The sequence below is a fragment of the Numenius arquata genome, chromosome 2, assembly GCF_964106895.1.
Source record: "Numenius arquata chromosome 2, bNumArq3.hap1.1, whole genome shotgun sequence".
NCBI lineage: Eukaryota > Metazoa > Chordata > Aves > Charadriiformes > Scolopacidae > Numenius > Numenius arquata.
In genome coordinates, this window is record NC_133577.1 from 132,124,454 (window position 1) to 132,147,879 (window position 23,426).

The 23,426-nt window shown below is 51.2% G+C and overlaps 1 protein-coding gene across 1 annotated transcript in view; it reads left to right on the forward strand.

Moving 5' to 3' along the window:
• The window catches only part of PPP6R2 (protein phosphatase 6 regulatory subunit 2), a 74,679-nt gene that overhangs the window by 17,216 nt on the left and 34,037 nt on the right, over positions 1 to 23,426 (forward strand). Inside the window, exons 3-7 of the mRNA XM_074168369.1 lie at positions 6,234 to 6,420; positions 7,124 to 7,261; positions 16,130 to 16,195; positions 17,511 to 17,623; positions 22,816 to 22,929. Of these exons, the coding sequence (XP_074024470.1) occupies positions 6,234 to 6,420; positions 7,124 to 7,261; positions 16,130 to 16,195; positions 17,511 to 17,623; positions 22,816 to 22,929 (618 nt within the window). The remainder of the gene's footprint in view (positions 1 to 6,233; positions 6,421 to 7,123; positions 7,262 to 16,129; positions 16,196 to 17,510; positions 17,624 to 22,815; positions 22,930 to 23,426) is intronic.

Here is a 23,426-nt window from a genome sequence, read left to right on the forward strand (position 1 = left end):
TGACGCGTCGGTGGGATGGAAGTTCATGAAGTTGAGAAGGGAAACAGCGAAGGGGAAAACTCAGCAGTAAATCCCCCTCTCGGCACAGCACGCGGGACCCAGCAACCGGGTGACGACCCGGAGCAATCAAGAAATGTAGAAACAATTTGAATTATAGAATTGGGGTGTCTGGTTATTCTGAGCTTGTTGACTTACCGGGGTGTCTCATAATCCCGTCGGGACCATGTCGGGTTGAGAGCAGCCCCCAGGAGAGGCAGAGCCGAGCCTGGTGGCACAGGACAGGCTGGGGGGGACAGAGGGTGGTGTCCCCGAGGTCCGGTGGCTGCGATGCCGTGTCTCGATGGACAGGGAGAAGTGTTGGATCTGACCCTGGGGGACTGGAAAGGCTGCAGGAGCAGAACGTGCTGGAACACGGTGAGGTTTCATTATCCCCCCACCGACAGCACATACATCACGGGGGGGCATGGGTTATTAGGAACGGTGAATGCCTTCCGCGTGGAGCAATGAGCCAGAAAACAGAGAAATATCTCTTCCTATACCCTTGGGGGCTCTAAGAAACGTAACTGTTGTAAAATCACTTTGTAATAGTAACCGTAACGTACTCAGATTTAACATCCTCGTAGGAGCAAAAAAGACATAAACAGCATTATGGTGGGGCTGGGGGTTGTTTTTCTAACTCCTAGGAATGGAGCTACATAAATAGGAGGTGGCTGGGTAGGAAGTAAGTAGGTCTGTGAAAGGGGAAAAAGCCCACAGCTGGCCTGGAAACGTTTTAGTGGCTCGTGGTAAAAGCAGAGCTTGTCTTACAAAGATTTTTAAAAAATCCTAATGTGGAAAAGTGGCTTGGTTAAAGACAGATGACCCGTTGCAGGTCAGAGTACATCCTCACAGAAGGGAAGTTGTGTCCAGGTACGGAAAAAGGCGGGTAGGTAATCTCTGAGGCTGCACACAGGGGGGTTGAGAAGCAGTTTGCTAAAGGCAAACCCACCCATACTCTAAACCCATCAAAATAAAGAGACCTCTCCCAGAAGGTGTAGGGTGGGTGCATGGTCCGGGTGTAAGAAGGGAGGTAGGACCGTAGCAGAAGATCTAATTGAACCGTCTGTGTTGGTGCTCACTTCAGAGACTTCCAAGTGGTGTCTTTCTTTACCGGGGAATAGTCTGAGGAACCAGTTCCAGTTCAAACTGGAGCGTCTGCGGAACAAAATCAGTAGAATAATTGTTAGGAGCGGCCGGTCTTCACCCCAGTGATGTCCTGAGTAACATGCTCTGACATGCTCTGGGCAAACCTGCTTCGGCAGGGGAGTTGGACTAGATGATCTTTATGGTCCCTTCCAACTCTAAAAAATTCAGTGAAATTCAGTGAAAGGAGCCCAAATATGAAATTGCTCACCTGGTCAGCCTTAAAACCAGTGGGATGGAAGTGGCAAATAGGGCAGCGGTTCTTAAGAAGGCTCTGTGAGCCAGTAAATCTGTGCACATCGAAAAGCTCCTGGTGTAGCATCGTGATTCCCAGCCGGGTCTCCAGATGCAGGCTCTTGGCCATCCACTTCTGGAGCGGGAATTGGATGGAGTCAGTGAAACGCGTGGATAATGGTGATACAGCCCTGAAAAGAGGACCCTTATCAAAGACTGTCAAAAAGAAGCTGTCATGGGATACTGGAGAAGGGTTCCGTCATCAATTAATTGCTGTTCAACGACAAGAAATAGGGAAGAACGGCCAGTTCCAGCTTTCTGGCTCTGCACTGCTGGGTCCTGGGCCGTTCGATGTATTCACACATGAAATAAGAGGGGAGATGAGTTATAAATGTAGGACGCTGATAACGCAAACTTACTTTGGTGAGTTAAAAGGTAGAAAGAACCTGTGATGTTACGTGGCCGGGCAGCGTGTGAGCAAACACAGTCAGCGTTTGTGTGGTGACTGATGGCCCAAATTACATCGCACACCTTAACGGGCTTCAACTTGGCTTTTACATCCCGGGGAAGGTGCCAGAGCCCTCGTGGAAATGCTCAATAAACAGGGAAAGCTTGTGTTGGCGATGGAAAGTGCAAGCTCTCCGGGGAGCAGTTCGGTGTAGGTGCTGGAGAAGTTACTGCTGCCCTTTAGCACTTGTCTTCACGCCTTCGGGACTAGAAGTATCCTCCTTGTTAAGAACCAAACAGAACTGTGATGAGTAAAGGCCTAAATTGTGAAGGTTGAGGTGTGGAATTTCTTCCAAAATAAAAATTCCATCCGATGAGTGTAGTGACAAGGATGAGGGTAAAGGCGGGCACAGCGTGATGCCCTTGTGGGCATAACAACTAACAGAAGCTCCAGCTGGAGCCGTGAATGGGAGGGAGCCGAGGGCCAGCAGAGCGTCCTGCGGGCTAAGCCACGGCACTGGGATGGAAGCCACGTGCCTGGAACTCCTGGGACAGCTCAGGCAAACCCCCGGGAAGGACGGGCAAGTGGAGAGAGCTGTGGGTCTCTCACAGAAGAGGTGCACATGCCAACAACAGCCACTGGGATCAACCCAAAGAGCGTCCTTTCCCGCGTCTGGTCCTCACGATGGTCCTGGCAGTTCACAGAATCCCAGAATCCCGGAATGCTGTGGGGTTGGCAGGGACCTCTGGAGAGCACCCAGTCCAACCCCCTGCCAGAGCAGGGTCACCCAGAGCACGTCCCACAGGAACGGCTCCAGGGGGGTTGGAATGTCTCCAGAGAAGGAGACTCCACCACCTCTCTGGGCAGCCTCTGCCAGGGCTCCGACACCCTCACAGCAAACAAGGTCCTCCTCATGGTCAGATGGAGCTTCCCATGTCCCAGTTTGTGCCCGTTCCCTCTTGTCCTGTCCCTGGGCACCACTGGAAAAAGACTGGCCCCATCCTCCTGACACCCACCCTTGAAGTATTTGTAGGCGTTGATCAGATCCCCCCTCACTCTGCTCTTCTCCAGACTCAACAGACCCAAGTCCCTCAGCCTTTCCTCAGCAGAGAGATGTTCCAGTCCCCTCAGCATCTTGGTAGCCCTTTGTAGTTCCTTTATAGGATGGAGAGTGAGACGTGAGCGTTCTGTGAATTCACACGACGACACCGTATTTTTCCTGCCTGGTCCTTTGGTATGATTTCCAGCAGTCCGTGTGTCCGTCTTGTCACCCCGAGAACTGAGCTGAAATTTCCCAAGACCTACAGAAATTCCCCAGTTCCTCCCGGAGAGGGAAGGTGGGAGATCAGAGCTCAGAGCAGAGGATCCCAGTTAAAATTCGGGACGGGCTGTCAAGGTTTCCTCTTGGTTTTTCTGTTACTGAGGTTCAGAGCAGAAGTAGAACTAACTTTGGTTAAGAGAGGGAAAAAAAAAAAACAACAAAACCCAAGTAAGTGCTGCAGCCCTGGTGGCAGCGATGGGACAGGCAGCCGGTCACCTCCCCGGTGCCTGGAGCTCCGCTGCCTGGATTTTTCCCTTGAGATTAAGGTGAGAAAAAATTCTTGCTGGATATTGGAATATTGTTTCAGTTTAACTGTTCTACCAAAGGGAAGGTGATTCCCTTCGTGGTGTAGAAACAGTCTCATTCTTACAGGAGTGGTTTGTGTCCATCTTGGAGTTGACTTGGGTCTAAAGTTACGGAAAGCAGTAGACCTTGTGGAATTCTTAAACATGGGAATTCTGTTGGGTTCATGTCTGATGGAACGGCACTGTTTTTATTTGGAAGGTGAAGGCTTCCTGACGCTGCTTAAAGAACGAAGGTCAGTTACAGCCGGATTGTTGTGGAGGGTTTTTAGTGTTGTTCATTGAATTGGTTGGTTTTTAGGTACAAAGCACATTTTCTTTTAGCTTTTGGGGAAAAAAAAGGATAACGAGCTCTGCTCACAGAGGGAGATTGCTGGAATGGTAAAGGATGGAGTTTGTTTTTAATCTGTCTCACTTGCTAACGAACCAAATCCGCGTCAGGAAGCAGGGGTGGGAGCTGGCGCTGGCGGGAAGGTGGGTGTCTGTGCCCAGAGCTGCTGAAGCAGCCGAGCCCCCTCAGGGGTAATTAAACAATTAGCGGGGTAAGAGTAAATCATGGTTTCAAAATACAGCCCAACTGCCTTCCAGCTCTGGGATCGTATAGATCATTGAACCTGTGAAAGCGGCGCTGAAGTTCAGTGCTTGGCTGGGTTTCCCAGCACTAACGAGCTGCTGCTCGCATTGCGGTGACCTCTGGGTGATGGTTCACCCTGGTGAACTTCAGTAAAGGCAAGTGTCGGGTGCTGCCCCTGGGGAGGAATAACCCCCCCCACCAGGACAGGTTGGGGGTGACCTGCTGGAGAGCAGCTCTGAGGAGAAAGACCTGGGAGTCCTGGTGGACACCAGGGTGACCATGAGCCAGCAATGTGCCCTGGTGGCCAAGAAGGCCAATGGCATCAAGAAGATGGGGGGGCATCAAGAAGAGCGTGGCCAGCAGGTGGAGGGAGGTCATCCTCCCCCTCTGCTCTGCCCTGCCCTGGGGAGGCCCCAGCTGGAGCACTGGGACCAGTTCTGGGCTCCCCAGTTCCAGAAGGAGAGGGAACTGCTGGAGAGGGCACAGCAAAGGGCTACCAAGATGCTGAGGGGACTAGAACATCTCTCTGCTGAGGAAAGGCTGAGGGACTTGGGTCTCTTGAGTCTGGAGAAGAGCAGAGTGAGGGGGGATCTGATCAACGCCTCTAAATACTTCAAGGGTGGGTGTCAGGAGGATGGGGCCAGTCTTTTTCCAGTGGTGCCCAGGGACAGGCCAAGAGGGAACGGGCACAAACTGGAAGAGGGGAAGCTCCATCTGACCATGAGGAGGACCTTGTTTGCTGTGAGGGTGTCAGAGCCCTGGCAGAGGCTGCCCAGAGAGGTGGTGGAATCTCCTTCTGTGGAGACATTCCAACCCCCCTGGAGCCGTTCCTGTGGGACGTGCTCTGGGTGACCCTGCTCTGGCAGGGGGTTGGACTGGGTGCTCTCCAGAGGTCCCTGCCAACCCCACAGCATTCCGGGATTCTGTGATTCTATGGTGACGAGGGCTGTGTCGAAGGAGTTCTTTTAAGCCCTTTTTATCCATGGACAGTAGCTGGAATATGGAATTTGGACACTAATCTAACAATGAAACGCTGAAATCAGGTTTTTAAAAATTAAGGGATAGCGAGATGAGTGTCAGTGTTGCGGCGCCTGTGGACGGGACCCCCCTGTGCCCTGCTCAGCCCCTCCGCGGCGTGGGAAACGGAGAGGGGGAGTCGGGGCCGGCCGGGCCCTGCCGGGAGCGGGGCACGGGCAAACCCGGTCTTCACAAAACCAACAGTCCCCAAAAAGCGTTTTTTTTTGTGTGTATTGACTTTTTTGTGTGTGTGTTGTTTTGTACGTATGTGCTTTGATATTTGAGACTTTGTCTAATCCTAAACGTAATATTAATTATAAACTCGTTACTACCTTTTCTGAGCATAAATGTGCTGGGTTTCTAAAAGCACCACCTGGAAGAGCAAGAGGCAAGGTCGGGAAAATAAAGGATTTAATTTGGTGTCAGATACAATCCCATGTTCTGATTTAAGTCAGAATTATCTGAACCAGTGGCTTGGTTTGAGGTAAAACAGAACCAACTTTCTGTTCAGTAATTTTATTTCTTAGCTAGCCCTCTTCTAACTCTCTGAAATTAACATTTTTCTGAAAAACAAGTTCATTTTACAGCATATTGTAGACATGACTGAAAAACTGATACTCAGAAGGTTGGCTATGAGTTGCCTGCTCTTGTACATGGTGCGTGCTCATCTGTTAGGAGTTGTGTGTTACATCCGACGCTGTCTCTAAATCCTAGTCCTCTGGATTTAAAAACAAAAAAATAAAAAGGGATGCTCATTTTTAATTGAGCTGCAGCAGTGGGGTGAATACTTTTTCAGCAACATTACAGAAACCTGCTAAAATACGCATTCTTCAAATCAACCTTCAGTTTTGGGGGGCTTAATTTTAGTTGCAACTAGATTTATGTGAGGGGCTTTGAAGAGGTTGTAAGTGTGTTGGGGCTGATTAAACCTCACTGTTAATAATGAGAATTAGCTGCGAGGTGCGTAATTCCCCCGTGAAAAGCCCGCACGATGTGCTGCAGGACGCAGCGTGCCGCTAACGTAGGCGCCCCTTGTTTCTCCCGTGGCTCGGCCTCCAGGAAGGACGATCCTCCTGCTCGTTAGAATTTTAATAAGGGCGGATTTTCTTGAGAGTTTTCATTTCACCCTCAGTCGCTGCGGTTCTGTCCCCGCAGGTACCCCAACACCGCCTGCGAGCTGCTCACCTCCGACGTGCCGCAGATCAACGACAAGCTGGGAGGGGACGAGACCCTGCTCAACATCCTCTACGACTTCTTGGATCACGAGCCCCCCCTCAACCCTTTGCTTGCCAGTTTCTTCAGTAAGACTATTGGGAATCTCATTGCAAGAAAAACGGAACAGGTAGTGATTAGACTCGTCCTGACGCGTAAGCACGAACGACCGCGCGAACCTCGTGTTGTGTGGCAGTAGCACCACTACCCTCCTCCTCCCGCTGTATTCCGAGAGTTGAAAAAGAGCTCTTTTAAGGTTGAAATTGAAATGTAGGCTCAGGAAAATACTTGGGGCTCCCTCAGTTGGGGGAGACAGCGGCTGGTTTGGACACTTCCGCGGGGTTTTGGGTTCAGACCTGCCGTAGCTGGGATGTTCCTCTGCCACAGCCAAAGCTTTAGCTTTTGTACTACCCTTTGATCCTCGCCCAGAATCATCTGGTGACACAAACAGCGCCTCGGTCTCCTGCTATAACGGGTGCTGGGAGCACCAGCTGAGCGGTGGTTTAGGAATACACGTGTTCCAACTCAAAATCAATTTTTTAAATAAGGCTGTCAGAGAGCCGTAGCGGAATGATAAATTCTTCAGCTTCACCGGCTTCTCGGCACTCTTATTTCTGGGGGTTTGGGTTTCTTTGTGGCACAGAGGAAGGGAAAAATAGCTTAAAAGATTTGAGTATTGCCTTGAAACGGGAATGTTACTCTCTCCTCTTGTTGTCTGGAGGATTTCTCAGCTGAGTTACACCAAAACAGGCTGGTTGAGACCAGAAGGTGAAGCTCTGTGTGCCCTGTCTGGGGGGCGTTCCAGCAATTCATGATGATGCTTTTGTTTTCAGGTGATTGCGTTTTTAAGGAAAAAAGAGAAATTTATTAGCCTGGTGCTAAAGCACATAGATACGTCAGCGATGATGGACCTCCTGCTCCGTCTGATCAGCTGCGTGGAGCCCGCGACGCTACGGCAGGAAGTGCTGAATGTGAGAATCTGCTGCTTTCTTTCTTTCTTTACAAGATGGGGAAGGAGGGGGTTGCCTCGGTTTGTGTCTTAAAGAAATAGTATTCTTTTTTGGTCATTTATTGTGAGAGCGGAACCACTCTTCTGATAACTGTTTTTCCTAGTGCAGGAGCCTGCAGGGGGGTTGCTGCGGGTCCTCCAGCCTGTTCGTGGCTCGCGCGGCAGAGCGCTGCTCCCGTCCCTGGCAGGGAAGGCTTTTCAACTCATTTTCCCATGTAGCAACCGCTGTTTACTCCTGCTGGTTTTGCTGTTGAGCTTCGACAAAAAGGAAATCTGTAACCTTTCCCGGTGTTCAGAATTTCAGCCTGATCATTTGGGACAGTAATTCGTTTAATTCCTCACCGTGTATGTGACTTTTGGAGATGGTATCTCGTGCCTCCTCCTTCCCCCTCCTCTTTAATAGCCAGCCTTATAGAATGGCCCGTTGAGACGCTTTGCTTTACAGGTAGGACAAGTTTTTCTCCCCTCGTAGCCCGGTCTGGGTGAGGCTGCCTCAGCCCCCTTCAGTGGGCAGACGTGTGGGAACGGAGGGAAAAAAACCTACTTGAGCTCTCAGTAAGGCAGCAGAGCAGAGTGCGGTACGGAAAGCTCTGCTGGGGTCACTGGAGCCCACGGCAGGATTTATGTGTTTGACAACCTTTGCTGCCGGAGTCTTCTGCATCCAGAGAGGTGCCCACCCCGTAGCTGAGTGGGTTCTTTGCAAAGACCTGGGGTAGATCACAGAATCCCAGAATGCTGTGGGGCTGGCAGGGACCTCTGGAGAGCACCCAGTCCAACCCCCTGCCAGAGCAGGGTCACCCAGAGCAGGTCCCACAGGAACGGCTCCAGGGGGGTTGGAATGTCTCCAGAGAAGGAGACTCCACCACCTCTCTGGGCAGCCTCTGCCAGGGCTCTGACACCCTCACAGCAAACAAGGTCCTCCTCATGGTGAGACGGAGCTTCCCATGTCCCAGTTTGTGCCCGTTCCCTCTTGTCCTGTCCCTGGGCACCACTGGAAAAAGACTGGCCCCATCCTCCTGACACCCACCCTTGAAGTATTTGTAGGCGTTGATCAGATCCCCCCTCACTCTGCTCTTCTCCAGACTCAACAGACCCAAGTCCCTCAGCCTTTCCTCAGCAGAGAGATGTTCTAGTCCCCTCAGCATCTTGGTAGCCCTTTGCTGTGCCCTCTCCAGCAGTTCCCTGTCCTTCTGGAACCGGGGAGCCCAGAACTGGTCCCAGTGCTCCAGCTGTGGCCTCCCCAGGGCAGGGCAGAGCAGAGGGGGAGGATGACCTCCCTCCACCTGCTGGCCACGCTCTTCTTGATGCCCCCCCATCTTCTTGATGCCATTGGCCTTCTTGGCCACCAGGGCACATTGCCGGCTCCTGGGCACCCTGGTGTCCCCCAGGACTCCTAGGTCTTTCTCCTCAGAGCTGCTCTCCAGCAGGTCACCCCCAACCTGTCCTGGTTCATGGGGTTATTCTTCCCCTCCCCAGGTGCAGCACCCGACACTTGCCCTTGTTGAAGTTCATCAGGTTCCTCTCTGCCCAACTCTCCAGCCTGTCCAGGTCTCCTTACCCACTCTTCTCCCCCTCCTAACTGCGGGGATGTGGGAAAGGTGGTCCATCACACGGTGTATTGATGGTAACCATGAGGCCATGGCAACCCTTACAGAATGGCAGAGTGGTGTCCAGCTGTCTCCTAACTTGGATCTGAGCTGACCTTCATTTGTGTGCCATTAATTAACTTCCTATATATGAGTGACAACACAAGCCCCGGTGTGTTGTCATCTTCCATTGAACAGTTTCCAGTTAAACTGGAATTTGTTCCAGCAATTAAACTTGGTCTTTTAAGGTTTCCCTAGTACTGGTGCTTTGCTATGGGATGGTATCTAAGGAGGCCTGATATTGCATCAGGGTCTCCAGGCTACGCTTCAGCTACTTCCCAAGTAGAATATGAATGTCATCTGAACAACAAAATGCCTTCTACCTTGTGTTTGTGTCACTTAGCAAAAGCAAAAAACTTTGCCGTGCAAGTAAAGTTTTGGAAGCAGCATTTTTCACTGGAAAGTGTCGCCATCGAGGGCACATCACTTCGGGGTGTGAAAAAGCCATTTTACCACTGGACATTGCTGTGCCGGCAAAATCCCTCCGGGAACTTCAGTTGGGTCATTCTGTGTGTCTTGCTGTTTGCGAAGGTAGTGTTTCACAGCGTCAGATTTATGAAGATGAAGGTAAACAAAGTCATATTCTGCATAACAAGTCCCACAGCACCTCTCCTGAGGGGTTCGGTGCCTACATTTTCACTGTGACCGGTACGTCGGGAGACTCCCTGATAATTACACAAGAGTGGAATTCTGTGGCCTTCCCTTTTGGAGACCCTGGGATAGCGGGGCAGTGCTGGTGGCTCCCTTCTCTGCTCTGTTTTCTGCTCAATGGACCTTCTAAAGGTTGTGTTTGGAGTTGCCCCGTGTACCCCTTGCTCAGACGGTGTTAGCCGGGGTGGAGGCTCTCGCTGTCCACGGGCAAGCGTTTGCCTCCCAGCGCCGCGTGAAGCCAGGCCAGCAGTTCCCCGAGGGCCATAAGTTGGCATTGCCGCAGACAGAGGCCATCCTGCTGGCACCTTCTTCTTCCAGCTCCTCTTGGATCTTCTCCAGCTGAAGCGTCCGTGTGGTTGTAAGGTGACATGGACTGGGGAACTGATCCAACTGGAAACACCTCTCCTCTGGTTGTATTTTCTGCCCGGATTGTTTACAGCCAGCTCAATTCCTTCATTTGGTTTTTGCTGGGTTTGGTTTTTCGCTTGGTCAGGTTCCTCTCTGCCCGGCTCTCCAGCCTGTGCTAATGAAGCACAGACTTTACCGTGGCTGATTAGGAAAATCCAAGCCAAAGTCACACTGATATTAGGTCTATTTTCAGCGGATTTAAGAAATCTAAGTATTGTTGAAGTCTTAATATAGCAGACTTTCTTAAGCATTGACTCTGCAAGACCTCAGAGATTCATTCCTCGCATAAAGCAGGTTGGAAGGCCTCCAAGAAGGTCCAACTGCCTCTTTGAGCAGGTCCATTAAGGAGATTGCCCAAGGCCTTATCCAGGGTTTTAAATATCTCCAGACTTGGAGACCTGTCTGGGCCCTCTTCCAGTGTTTGATCACCCTCAAGTGGAGATTTTTTTTTCGCTAATACCCAGTTGGAATTTCCCTCATTACATCTTTATGTCTCGTCACATCATGTCACCTCTGAGAGCAGCCTGGCTCCGTAGTCTCTCCCCACCCCACCAAGCGGTCGCAGACCACAGTAGGGTCTCCCCTTCACCTTCTCCTCTCCGGGACAAGCAAACGCCGTTCTTGGCCTCTTGTCCGACCTCAGGTGCTCCAGCCCCGACCATCTCAGGGGCCTCCACCCTATTGGGACCTGCTGCCCAGGTCCTACCCTCCACCTCAGGGACCTGCTGCCCTATTGCAATGTTCATCCTGTGCTGGTGAGCCCCGGCCTGACCCAGTATCTTGGTGGGTCTCGCTGGTGATGAGTGGAGGGGAGCAATCCCCGCTCTCATACTGCTGGCTGCCCTCAGGCCATCAGGGGTACAGCGCTGACTCCTGGGGTGATGGATCTGCTTAGGGCCCTCTGGGCCTTCTCTGCGAGCTCTTCCTGGCCCCTGACTCCCACCCATTAGTCCATCCCCCGGGCAGGACTTGGCATTTTGCCTTTCTTGAACTTCTGAGGTTCCTCCTGAGACATTTCTCCAGCTTCTCTAGGTTCCTCCCCTCCTGCATATCAACTGCTGCCCCCCAATGTGGTATTGTTCAGAAGCTTACTAAGGCTGCATTTTTTCCCATTTTCCATGTTTTTAATAAAAACACTTCAAGGGACGGGTTGCCAGTATTGACTTTTTTTGTTTTACTGGTGACCTGGTGACAGGTGTTAGGCCTGTGTGGTCCTTGAGCCTTGTAGCAGGTTATGTGGGAGGGAAGTCATTAAGAGTTAGTACTTGGACAGAAAGGTCCATCCCAATGTGCGGAAAGTCAAGCAGGCATGGGAGAAGGTCCATATGAGGAAAAGGGGCTCTCCTGCCTGAGTGTACGCACCTACAGGCAGCACTAAGATGGTGGAGCAGGGATGGATTACCTGGGAACCGTGGTGAGAAGTGGTGGAGCAGGGATGAAGCACCCAGGAGTGGTGGAGAGAGATGGTGGAGCAGGCAGGGGTGTTGTCAGGAAAGCTGAAGCTCAGCCAGAGTTGAACCTGGCAGAGGATGTGCCCGACAGCACAGGGGCTGATCCAGGGCTTCACCTGAGATGTCCCGTGGCAGTGGCATCGGTGCATTCACGGTGTCAGAAGTAAAGAGTGGTGGTCCAGGGGCTGCATGGGCCTTGGTGGTCTCCCCACACGCTGGGGGAGCCTGAGCTGCTGGCGAGCAGCGTTCCGTGGCCAAACAGCAAATCCAGCTGGTGCCTGGGTTCTGGGTTCCCGGCGGAAGGGAGTCTCCGGCCACCCTTATCTGCCGCTTCCTCTTCCGTTGGTGAGGGTTGGGCTCAGGTGGCTCTGATGGCTCCCATGAGGAAACCTCTTCCTCCTTGCCTGTTACCGCCAAGCCATTCTGCCTGTTCTGTAGGCGCACATCTCCTGGTGGAGAAAGCTTTGCCCGTGTTGCCAGCTTCCAGTCGCTCCTGACCTGGGAGTCTCCATCCTTTAATTCCAGTGTAGGCTATGGCTGTTCCTTCTTCCACGCAAAATTAGGGTCCAGGAAACCCTGACCATTTCCATCGTCTCTGCAGGAAAACCCTGTTGAAATTCTGTTCATCCAGAATCTAATAATGCTGGGAGGGCTGGAGCCCCTCTGCTGGGAGGGGGGGCTGAGAGAGTTGGGGGGGTTCAGCCTGGAGAAGAGAAGGCTCCGGGGAGACCTTGGAGCCCCTTCCAGTCCCTAAAGGGGGGGGCTCCAGGAAAGCTGGGGAGGGACTCTGGATGAGGGAGGGGAGCCCTAGGAGGAGGGGGAAGGGTTTGACACTGAAAGAGGGGAGATGGAGCTGAGATGTGGGGAAGAAGTTCTTTGGTGTGAGGGTGGTGAGAGCCTGGCCCAGGTTGCCCAGAGAAGCTGTGGCTGCCCCATCCCTGGAGGGGTTCAAGGCCAGGTTGGAGGGGGCTTGGAGCAACCTGGTGTGGTGGGAGGTGTCCCTGCCCAGGGCAGGGGTGGCACTGGGGGGGCTTTAAAGGTCCTTTCCAACCCAAACCATTCTATGATTCTATAATATTACATTTCCTTTTTCACCTCCACTCATGACTGCCATCACCTGGCAGCACAGTGCCTTGATGACAGTGCATCTGCTGTGGTGAGGGATACCACCTCCAGCAAGGCACTCGTGATGGACATACCTCCAGCAAGGCACTTCTGGCAACCTGGGACACAGTTGACCATACCTTTTCCCAGGAGCTCCAGTGGGGTTGAGACCTCCTGGGTGCCAGATTTAGTTGCCCCAGCTGGTGGTGGGGACCATGCCTTCTTGCATGTCCCCACCATGGTCGCACTGTTCCTGCAGTCACATGCAGCCTTGAGCAGCACCTCCACACCATCATTAACCGCCGAGTCCCGGTTTGCCTGGACCAGTTTGCCATGTCCCACTGGTTTTGGGTGCCTGAGCGTGTGTGGTGCAGGTGCTCCCCAGCAGCAGTTGGGCATAAGCCCAACGCTCCCCGATCAGGAGCCGGGTTTGTTTGGAGACAGCAAAGAGCTTCTGCATCAACTGCCTCCCTCTTGGCAGCCCCGCATCCTGCTGTCCTCCTTTTCCTGGGAATAAGATTGGGGATGGAGTGCACCCTCAGTCTGTTTGCAGAGGACACCAAGTTGGGTGTGCTGTTGATCTGCTGGAGGGCTGGAAGGCTCTGCAGAGGGATGTGGACGGGGTGGATGGATGGATGGATGGATGGATGGATGGGTCGAGGCCAATGGTGTGAGGTTCACCAAGGCCAAGTGCCAGGTCCTGCCCTTGGGTCACCCCAACCCCATGGACGCTCCAGACTGGGGGGAGAGGAGCTGGAAAAGGACCTGGGGGTGTTGGCTGACAGCGGCTGAACATGAGCCAGCAACGTGCCCAGGTAGCCAAGAACCCAACAGCACCCTGGCCCGTGTCAGGACCAGTGTGTCCAGCAGGACTGGGGCAGTGACCGTCCCCCTGGACTGGGCACTGGTGAGGCCCCACCTCAAGGGCTGGGTCCAGTTTTGGGCCCTTCACGACAGGAAGGACGTGGAGGCACTGGAGTGTGTCCAGAGAAGGGCAATGGAGCTGGTGAGGGGTCTGGAGACCAAGGAGAAGGGTCTGGAGAACTTCTGAGGGAGCTGGGGGTGTTCAGCCTGGAGAAAAGGAGGCTGAGGGGAGACCTTCTCGCTCTCTACAACTCCCTGAAAGGAGGGGGTAGCCGGGGGGAATCAGGCTCTTCTCCTAAGGAGCAGGCCACAGGACAAGAGGAAACAGCCTCAAGTTGCCCCAGGGGAGGTTTAGGATGGAGATTGGGAACAATTTCTTCCTGGAAAGGGTTGTGAAGCCTTGGCAGAGGCTGCCCAGGGCAGTGGTGGAGTCGCCATCCCTGGAGGGATTTCAAAGCCGGGCAGACGTGGTGCTGAGGGACATGGGTCAGTGGTGGGTTTGGCAGTGCTGGGTTGATGGTTGGACTCCATGGTCTGAAAGGTCCCTTCCAACCTGGACAGTTCCATGATTTTAATAATCCAAGTTGCACAGACGTGCAGGCTCTGTGTCTGTGAATTCCTTACACGTGTGTCACTCCTCAGTGAGAGTTACACGCTGCCGAGGTCCCCGTGGGCAGCGGCTGTGGTTCAGGTGAGACTCTGGTGAGGGGGATGCCGAGGGTCCCGCTGTCCTGCTTCAGCCCAGGCAGGTGGGTCCTGCAGGGGCCACCGCTGTTGTTTGAGGAGTCGGTCGCAGAATATTCCTTCTCTTGTGAACGTCCATCTCTTCAACAGCAGCCTCACGCCCGAGGAATTAATCTCTTCCATGTTTATCAGGGGCTTCTTCATTCACCACGTTTTGGTATTGCTCTTCCGATCTCAACAGATTATTTCAGTTAAGCTTTTTTCCTTTTGAATCTCGTTTTGTGTGTCCCCCAGTTCCCAGGAACAGCAATTCCTTCGTTCAGTGAATGATCACGCTTCTCCCTGTGGCCACCAGCTCCCCCCAGGCCCCACTGTTCTGGTAGCCCAGGCAAAAAGAGCAAACCTTCTCCTTCCTTACTGTGTAACTCCCATTTTTAATTAATCGGGCCCGGTGTGGGGCTTGGGGGGGGGACACTGGGACAGAATAGATGGGCATTACGCTGGATGGGCTTTAAGGTCCCTTCCAACCCAAACCATCCTTTGATTCTATGATGAGAAAAGATGCTCATAGAGTAAATCGTCAAAGAGGGAACAGACACTTGCTTTGTGGGTGGAATGAAGAGGGCAATGTATTAGGACAGAGCAGGGATCAACTCTCCTGTGATGGTCTGGAGAAGAAGGTCCAGGAGTTTAATTTTGATGCTGGGAAACTAGAAACCAGTGGAAGAATCTGAAGAGATGGGCTAGTAGAGAGACTGGGGAGGAAAAATGTCCTGGGAGCCCAGTTTTTTGAACTTTTGCTTAAACTGGATGTCGGGAAGAAGAAATTACAGAATCCAGATCTGAAAACATGGTCTTGAATGAAATACTTGGTTTCCCAGCTGTAGGAATTTTGGGGTAGGATTTTGGACAACTTTAGTGTTCTTGCACTAATAAGGGACAGCAGAAAGGAGACAGAGTCAGACACTTCAGACTTAGTGGGAAAACAGCAGCGTTATTCATGGGAAAAGTCCCTAAAAATGGTGATCTGGAATGTTTGTTGAAGTCAGACATACTTCGTACTCGGCATGGAGTCGTAGAAGGAGGGAGATCTGTAGGAAGGTTATTAGGGCAAGGCTGGTGAAGAGTCTGTGTAAGGGTTATGGTTGAATTCATGGGAATAGATAAGATAAAGATGAGCATTCACGGGGGGAAGATGTGCATGGATCCCTCTTACAGGGAGGTGGGAGGCAGGAGACTGCCCGTTCTCTCCGTGACTCATCTGGAGAGCGATGGGAGATTATATCATTGCAGGAACCTCCAAAGTCTTTTTCCTTGTCATTAACGTTTGGTCAGTCCTTTCAAAAGCAGCCGGGACTGCATTGGTTGGCCTGATTTGACTGATGAGCGTGGCTGATGTTAGACGTGTTGGGCTGGGCTGGAGGGGGTAGGGGTGGGAGTGGACGTGGTTGGGTGGAAGTGAGAAGCTGAGCTTGCGGATGGAGCCGGAGGGGAGGACCCGGAGGTGTGATTTGCAGATGATGTTCTTGGTTTGCATGCGGTCAGGAAAGGGAGATAAAGCGATAGCGTGCGCTAGGAAAAGGAAATCGTCTGGAGTTGGCATCGAGCACGGGGACGGGCTGCAATGACAGCGTTGTTGTGTCACCTCAAAGCCTGAGAAACCACTTGGTGTCAACAGGGGTAAGAGCATAAGAACAGGAAATGGAGGGAGGAAAACATGTGGGTAATTACGCTGATGCTGCTTCAGGTGGGGTAGTGTTTATGGCTGATGTATTCCATGTTTTCCAGAGGTATTTGGATTCTTAGTTCCATGGGCAGGGTGTACGTCCTGGTGCAGATTAAACCGCGTCTCTCTGTGCCGTGGGGAGCTTGCACATCGCCTGCGGCTTTGATTAGGAATCAGAAGGAAAGGGCTTTCCCTTCTTGAAGAGCCCACGCTATGCAAAGCTTCATCAAGATCCTCTTGTTTTGAATTCTCTGATACCAAACAAGGACTTTCTTTTCCCCTTCCTTTCCCTCCAGTGGCTTAATGAAGCAAAGATTATCCAGAGACTCGTGGAGCTCATCCATTCAAGCCAAGACGAGGACGTGAGTATGACGGGGCTGGGTTTGGTTTGTGGGCAGTGGGTGCTGTGATGTCCAGAAGAACATCTCCTCTCTTCCATAGTGCCCAGGTGACTTCTGGAAGGAGATAATCTGGCAACCAGAGGACAGGATGTCCATCCAAGCTCAATACTGAAATGTTTTCTTATATTTTGACTTATTTTACTACTTGTTTCTTAGTTCATTCTGCTGCTGCATCAGATGGTCTCGGTATCTACAGCCGGTGGTAACTAATTTGGTTTTAAGTAGGAACCTGCTATTTGAAACCGGCTGTTGAAAAACTTTTTAAATTAACTTTTAAAATTAATTACTGTAACTTTCAATTCTTTTTAGACCATAAACGAGTAGGTATTCCGTTATAAAATCTACAAGATGCAGTTCTGGGAGCCCATGAGAAAGATTTGCTGAGTATTAAATTATATGAGTGCTCTTTTTTTTTCTCTTTTTTTTTTTTTTTCTCCTTTCAATGATTTTTACAAAACACCTGAGCCAGGAGCTGTAGGTCTGGATTTGAGTTTCCTACACTGTTGTTTCCCGTTTGGGTGCTGAGTGCCCTCCCCGATGCTGAGGGTCACTGATCCCCCGCTGCGCGGCTTCGGCTGAGATGGGGCTGGGGACCCTGGTTAACGGGTTCCTGCCAGCACCAGCACCAAAGCCAACGGGAAGGATTCCTTTGGTGTGGTGTTAATGCCGACAATGGGATTCCCTCATCCCCTCACAGCAAAAATCGCCCCTTCTGAGAGGAAAAACTGGGCAGTAAGACGCTGATTTGTGTGCCCTCGGCAGCGCTGGCTGATGGGTGAAAGCTAAATTACAGCGTGAGACCTTACACACACAGAGAGGCTTTGACTGATAGCCAGGGCGAGACGATTAAGTTATCAAAATAGTACTTTGGAGCCTTTTAATACATAATTAAATTGTAAAGGGTTTTATCAAGCCATTTATTTTTCTTCGTGCTGGAAAACCTCCTGAGTAGTGAGAAGAAAGACTGAAATGCTTGGGAATTGGAATGTATTGGAAATTTGCGAGTTAACACGCTTGGGCAGGAAGATAAAGAAAGAATTCTCACTCTCTGAAATCTTTAGCTGCATGTAACTGTTACGTTCAGGAAGACCTCCTCTTTGATTCTAAAGTCTGTTAATAGTCACAGATGAATAATCTAGAGTGTGGTAGCGCTTGTTCTGAAAAATGGATTTATTCAGTTTCTTGCATCCCCAGCTACGTCCCATTTCCTCTGACAGCCAGGGCCAGCCCCGTTAAGCCCTTAGCGCTGAAACGTTCCCTGTGTCCTTGTTTCCAGAGGCAATCAAACGCTTCCCAGACCCTGTGTGATATCATCAGGTTGAGCAGAGACCAGAGCAATCAACTCCAGGACATACCTGAGCCTGATCCACTTCTCACAGCACTGGAATCGTAAGTACTGGCCAGAGGACTCTCGCTAAGCTAATTGCTGCTGCTGTTGTCACTGCTGATGGCTCCCTGGGGACACCAACTGCAGTGAGTGGTCTTAAGCCTTTCCCTTTGCTTAACTCTTGGCACTTGTGCCAACCATTCAGTATTGCTTTTAAATTGTAGCATCATTTCACCGCTTCTGGTGGGATTTCTGGGTTTTGTAGCTCTCCCCGAAGGCAGGAGATGGGGGTTGGTGATCCCCAGAGCTCACACCCTGATTTGGGACAGGGCAACACCAGTGAGTGTGTTAAAATGGTCATAGTATTTTGTAGAATCACAGACTGGTTTGGGTTGGAAGGGACCTCAAAGCCCCCCCAGTGCCACCCCCTGCCCTGGGCAGGGACACCTCCCACCAGAGCAGGTTGCTCCAAGCCCCCTCCAACCTGGCCTTGAACCCCTCCAGGGATGGGGCAGCCACAGCTTCTCTGGGCAACCTGGGTTTGGAGGAAGGTGAATTGCGGTGGCAGTAGTTGAGGGAAGTCCCACAAAGGCAAATCTTAAAATGCCTGTGTTGATGGTGTTCCGTGGTGCCAAGCGTGAGTTCAGGTGCAAGGCTTCCCTCAAACACCAGCTGTTATTCCTGCCAGTAAACCTGTTGCACCATGGATTTCGGATCATCACGTCGCTGTTGATCAAAATGGGGAAGAAAATGCTGTGACAAGAGCAGGAGTTTCTCACCACAGTAGCTCGCGTGTCCCCATGGACGTTGCTTTGGATGGGGCATCACCAGCTTCCCCCCAGCCTTTGCCCAGGTCTCGCACGCTCCCTGTCTCTGGCACACGCTGGTTTGGCTCCTGGGTCATTTGAAGTTCCCCAGAGATCAGGCGATGCTGGGACACTGCCCCATACATCTCACCAGAGATTGTCTGCCCCTTCCTGTGCCCCGATCATTCATCTCCCTGCTTTTATTCTCCAAATGTGGGTGAGCCCTGACAGTCAGCCCGCGCGCTTCAAATCCCTCCCGAGCGCTCCCTCCTCATTCAAAGTCACTCCTCTTTGTGGCCAGATGGTGACAATGCAGATCTCCCCTCTCTGCACCCCCTCCCCGTGGTCCCCTAAGACGTCAGAGTTGGCGTCAGCTCCTTTTTCCTCAAAGCCCCGTCACCTGGGACCATCGTGAGCTCTCCTCCTGTCTCAGGATCGTTGTGCGGTGCTTTAATTAGAGCCGACATCTCACAATGCAGATAGATAATTGGTTTCATCCTTTTCTGCCTTCTCATTGATGAACTTTGCAGGGAGGACTTGTAAATAGTGATATTAGTGTCTTACTAGGCTTGGTAGTTTGGCCGGAAAAAGCAGAGAAGCTGTTTTTAAGTGTTTTGTCATGTTTGCACGTGGACTTGTGTCCGTTATTGCAGGTGGTGTGTCACTGAAATGGTTGTGGGGAGGGGGCTCTAGGGAATTCCTGCACTTGGAAGCTGTTGGGGGGTGTTGGGTTGTTGGAAAGTTGTAATCTAGTAATAAAACGGTACCAGTGAACAGTCGGCAGAGCAGCATTTGCTGTATCTCAAGATTTTTGAGTCCCATTAGAGAGGAGGGGTTCTCCTGGCAGATGGTGGTGAGGCCCCGTGTGTCCCAGTGGAGCTTGTCTCCTCAGGCCCCGCTGTTGTGTGCCCGGAGTCAGAGCTGGAAGAATTTCTTTCATTTGAAGTTGGTTTTTGTCTAAATCCAGAGCTAATTTCAAGACCAGGCTGGATGGGGCTTGGAGCAACCTGGTCTGGTGACTGGTTGGATAGAAGAGGGGAGGGTGGTGGATGGTGTCTATCTTGACTTCAGCAAGGCTTTTGACACAGTCTCCCACAGCATCCGCATAGGTGAGCTTAGGAAGTGTGGATTAGAGGAACAGACAGTGAGGTGGATTGAAAACTGGCTGAAAGACAGAGCTCAGAGGGTCGTGATTAGGGGCACAGAATCTCCTTGGAGGTCCGTAACAAGTCCCCCAGGGGTCAGTAGTGGGTCCAGTCCTCTTCAATACGCTCCTTCCCCCTGGATGAGGGGATGGAGGGTACCCTCAGCAAGTTTGCTGATGATACAAAACTGGGAGGAGTGGTTGACTTGCCGGAGGGCTGTGCTGCCATACAGCGAGACCTGGACAGGCTGGAGAGTTGGGCAGAGAGGAACCTGATGAACTTCAATAAAGGCAAGTGTCAGGTGCTGCCCCTGGAGAGGAATAACCCCATGAACCAGGACAGGTTGGGGGTGACCTGCTGGAGAGCAGCTCTGAGGAGAAAGACCTGGGAGTCCTGGTGGACAATAGGATGACCATGAGCCAGCAATGTGCCCTTGTGGCCAAGAAGGCCAGTGCCATCCTGGGGGGCATCAAGAAGAGCGTGACCAGCAGGTGGAGGGAGGTCATCCTCCCCCTCTGCTCTGCCCTGCCCTGGGGAGGCCCCAGTTGGAGCACTGGGACCAGTTCTGGGCTCCCCAGTTCCAGAAGGAGAGGGAACTGCTGGAGAGGGCAGAGCAAAGGGCTACCAAGATGCTGAGGGGACTAGAACATCTCTCTGCTGAGGAAAGGCTGAGGGACTTGGGTCTGTTGAGTCTGGAGAAGAGCAGAGTGAGGGGGGATCTGCTCAACGCCTCTAAATACTTCAAGGGTGGGTGTCAGGAGGATGGGGCCAGTCTTTTTCCAGTGGTGCCCAGGGACAGGCCAAGAGGGAACGGGCACAAACTGGAAGAGGGGAAGCTCCATCTGACCATGAGGAGGACCTTGTTTGCTGTGAGGGTGTCAGAGCCCTGGCAGAGGCTGCCCAGAGAGGTGGTGGAGTCTCCTTCTGTGGAGACATTCCAACCCCCCTGGAGCCGTTCCTGTGGGATGTGCTCTGGGTGACCCTGCTCTGGCAGGGGGTTGGACTGGGTGCTCTCCAGAGGTCCCTGCCAACCCCATGTGATTCTGGTGGGAGGTGTCCCTGCCTAGGGCAGGGGGTTGGAACTTGATGATTGTTAAGGTCCCTTCCAACCCAAACCATTCCATGATTCTGTTCTATGATTCTAATTTCTCTAATATAACTGAGGGGAAAAATTGATGAGAAACCTGCACACACAAAGGGTGTTTATATTAGGACCTGTTTCCCAAATAGTGTTAACTATGAGTTGTGTTACCAGAAAATGTTGGTTTTTTCAAGTTCAGTCTATTCCCTCTGCGGTGTTTCTTTGCTCTTTATAATGTAGTTTTAAGGACCGGTTTTAGCGTGTTTACCACTTCCTGTCTCTGCTTCAGACCTAAAAACATCTACTGGAGATTCAAGATGAGATTAAAACAAAAAAAAAGGCAATTTTAGGCCTGGTCGTTTCACCTGGGAACCTTTCATGGGGGTGGTGGGTCACGGTGGTGGCCCGTGGAGAACACGGTACTTTCAGACTTTTTCCATCATTTTAGACTTTCTCGGGAGTTTTGGGGTGGGATGCGGAACCCTGCTGTGTGTGGGGCAGGGGGTGGCTGCCCCTGGTCTTTCCTCAGAGCCGCTGTGACAGCAGCGGGTGAATTTAGGCAAGTTTCCCTGATTATACAAAGAATTAGGCAAAGCTGCAGTTTGAAGCTGGGCTCGTCCATCACTTGAAAGGTCTTTAGGTTCCTCCCCTCCCTGCTCGTCTCTCTCTGTGCACATTTCAAGCACTACCTGTGACTTCCAGGAGAGAAATAAAAACGCTTTTGAGCTCTCTGAAAGCGTTTCTAGAAGCCATCGTACCACTTGCCTGCTTAGAAGAAAAATGTATTTTGAATTAAAGTGGGTTTTTTTGCGGAACTCACCTTTCTGCTGAAAGTCACATATCTCATTACCTTTCTTGGCTGATTTTTCCGAGCACTGCTGGTCACCTTTGGATAACTTTTTTTATCTCTGAATCATGGATTAGCGATCAGGGAGTGCAGCACACAAGAGCCGTGATCAGGGTTAAGGAATAAATATAAAATCCAAATCCTCAGTAACTGCTGGCTCTATGCAATAGAAGTGAATTGGGTTAATTACAGTAAGCTGGTACTTCGTTTTCCTGCCTCTTGTGCTTGTGCTGATGGAGTGTATTTAGATGCTGCTTATTAAAATAATTTTATCTCGTGCGTTATTCATGTATTTTACATTTTTATCTCATATTTTATTTATACAGATGTAAATGGGATTTTTTTCAAATGTTAGAAAATAGTAAAAATTAGACCATGCGCTTAAGTGACTCTGTTTTCAGCTGGACGCGGGGCTCAGCCAGTGGAGAAAGGCACTCGCTGAGCCCGGGGTGGTGGAGAACTCCCATTGCCATCCAGGGGCTTCTCGCAGGGAGGAGTGGGGACGCCGAGGTGGCCGGAGGCGCTGGTGCATCCCGGTGCCTGTGGATGAGGAACAGCCCCAGCCTGGACCTCGTGGTCCTCAGCTCTGTTACTCGTTTAGCCCGGCATACAGCGGAGAGAAGTGGGCTGTTGCCTTTGTGCCAATTCCTCTTCAGTTCTAAGGCCGTGTTTGAGTCTCAGAATAATTCTTAACGCTAGAGGGGACCAGTGTCATTATTCATCCTGACTCCAGCGTCTTCAGCACTTCACTGGGTGATCCCTTACCTGCCCCCAAATCCAGCGTCTGATCTTGGCTTAAGGCTCAAAGAGTCGGTGAACTGATTAAAACGTTTCCAGGAGGTAATAGCTAAAACTACTAAAAATGGGCATGTTATTTACAGTTTGCGTTTGTTGGCCTCCGTTGGGTCCTGGGTCACCTTCTGCCAGTGGCGAATGAGAAGGGTCAACTTCCACCCTTTGGTGTCTGTCTTCTGCCAGTCTGAGGGATCATTTTAGGCTGTCAGCTCAGAGCTCCCTCTTGGCTTTAGTACCTTCATTTGGCCGAGTTAACGCTGCGGTTCTCTTCCAGTTTATAATGAAGAGGTACAGCCTGTTGATAAAGGAGAAGGACAATTTGGTTTGGAGTCTGGGTGTCTATTACCAGGGCTTGCCTTAGTACTGAGTAAGCAAGTTCAGAAACTGGTGTGGAACCGTCCTTCTCATAGGTGACCTCAGAGAAGAACGTCTTTATTCTTGCTAATTAAAAAAAAAAAAGAAAAAAAAAAAAGGAGAAAAATTGCAGCCTTTTTTCCCCAGAAGTGGATATTTTGTGATTAAAGCAACTGCCAAATGCTTCTAACTCTTACACTGCTAATGTGTGTGTGTTCCTCAACAGGCAGGAATGTGTGGAGCAGCTCCTGAAGAACATGTTTGATGGAGAACAGACTGAAAATTGCATAGTGAACGGAACACAGGTTCTTCTAACGTTGCTGGAAACCAGGCGCTCTGGGTAAGGCAGCGCTTGCTTCTCTGGCAAGAACAATTTCAGGAGCTCCAGCCTCCTTTTACTTGGGCAAAAAAGGACATTTTTTGCCCTAGAGTGAAGCGGTGTGTAGAAAACAAGAAAAGCTGAAGTTCTTAGTAGTTGTACCAGTTGGCAACTGGGCCTCTCCCTGGGCTCTGCTGGTTCTTGCACATCTGAGATCTTCCAGCAGAACCTGTGCAGGGCGGGGGAGGAAACGGTTCATCGGGCATAATCGGTGGGGTGATGTATGCAGATGTGTGTGTGTATATATATAGTGTAGTTTTAATTTTGTTTTTTAAAATTTTATCCGCCTTTTATGTCTTTTTACGGAGATAGAAGAGAGAAAAGGCAAAAGAGGGTTTTAGGGAGGGAGACGCTGAAAATCTCAATTTCTAAAAAAGGAGAAAATTTCTTAAAAAAGGAGAAAATAAGGAAGGGTGAAGGAGATAAGGGAGGGTTCGGATGAGGTCCTGGGGAGGAGG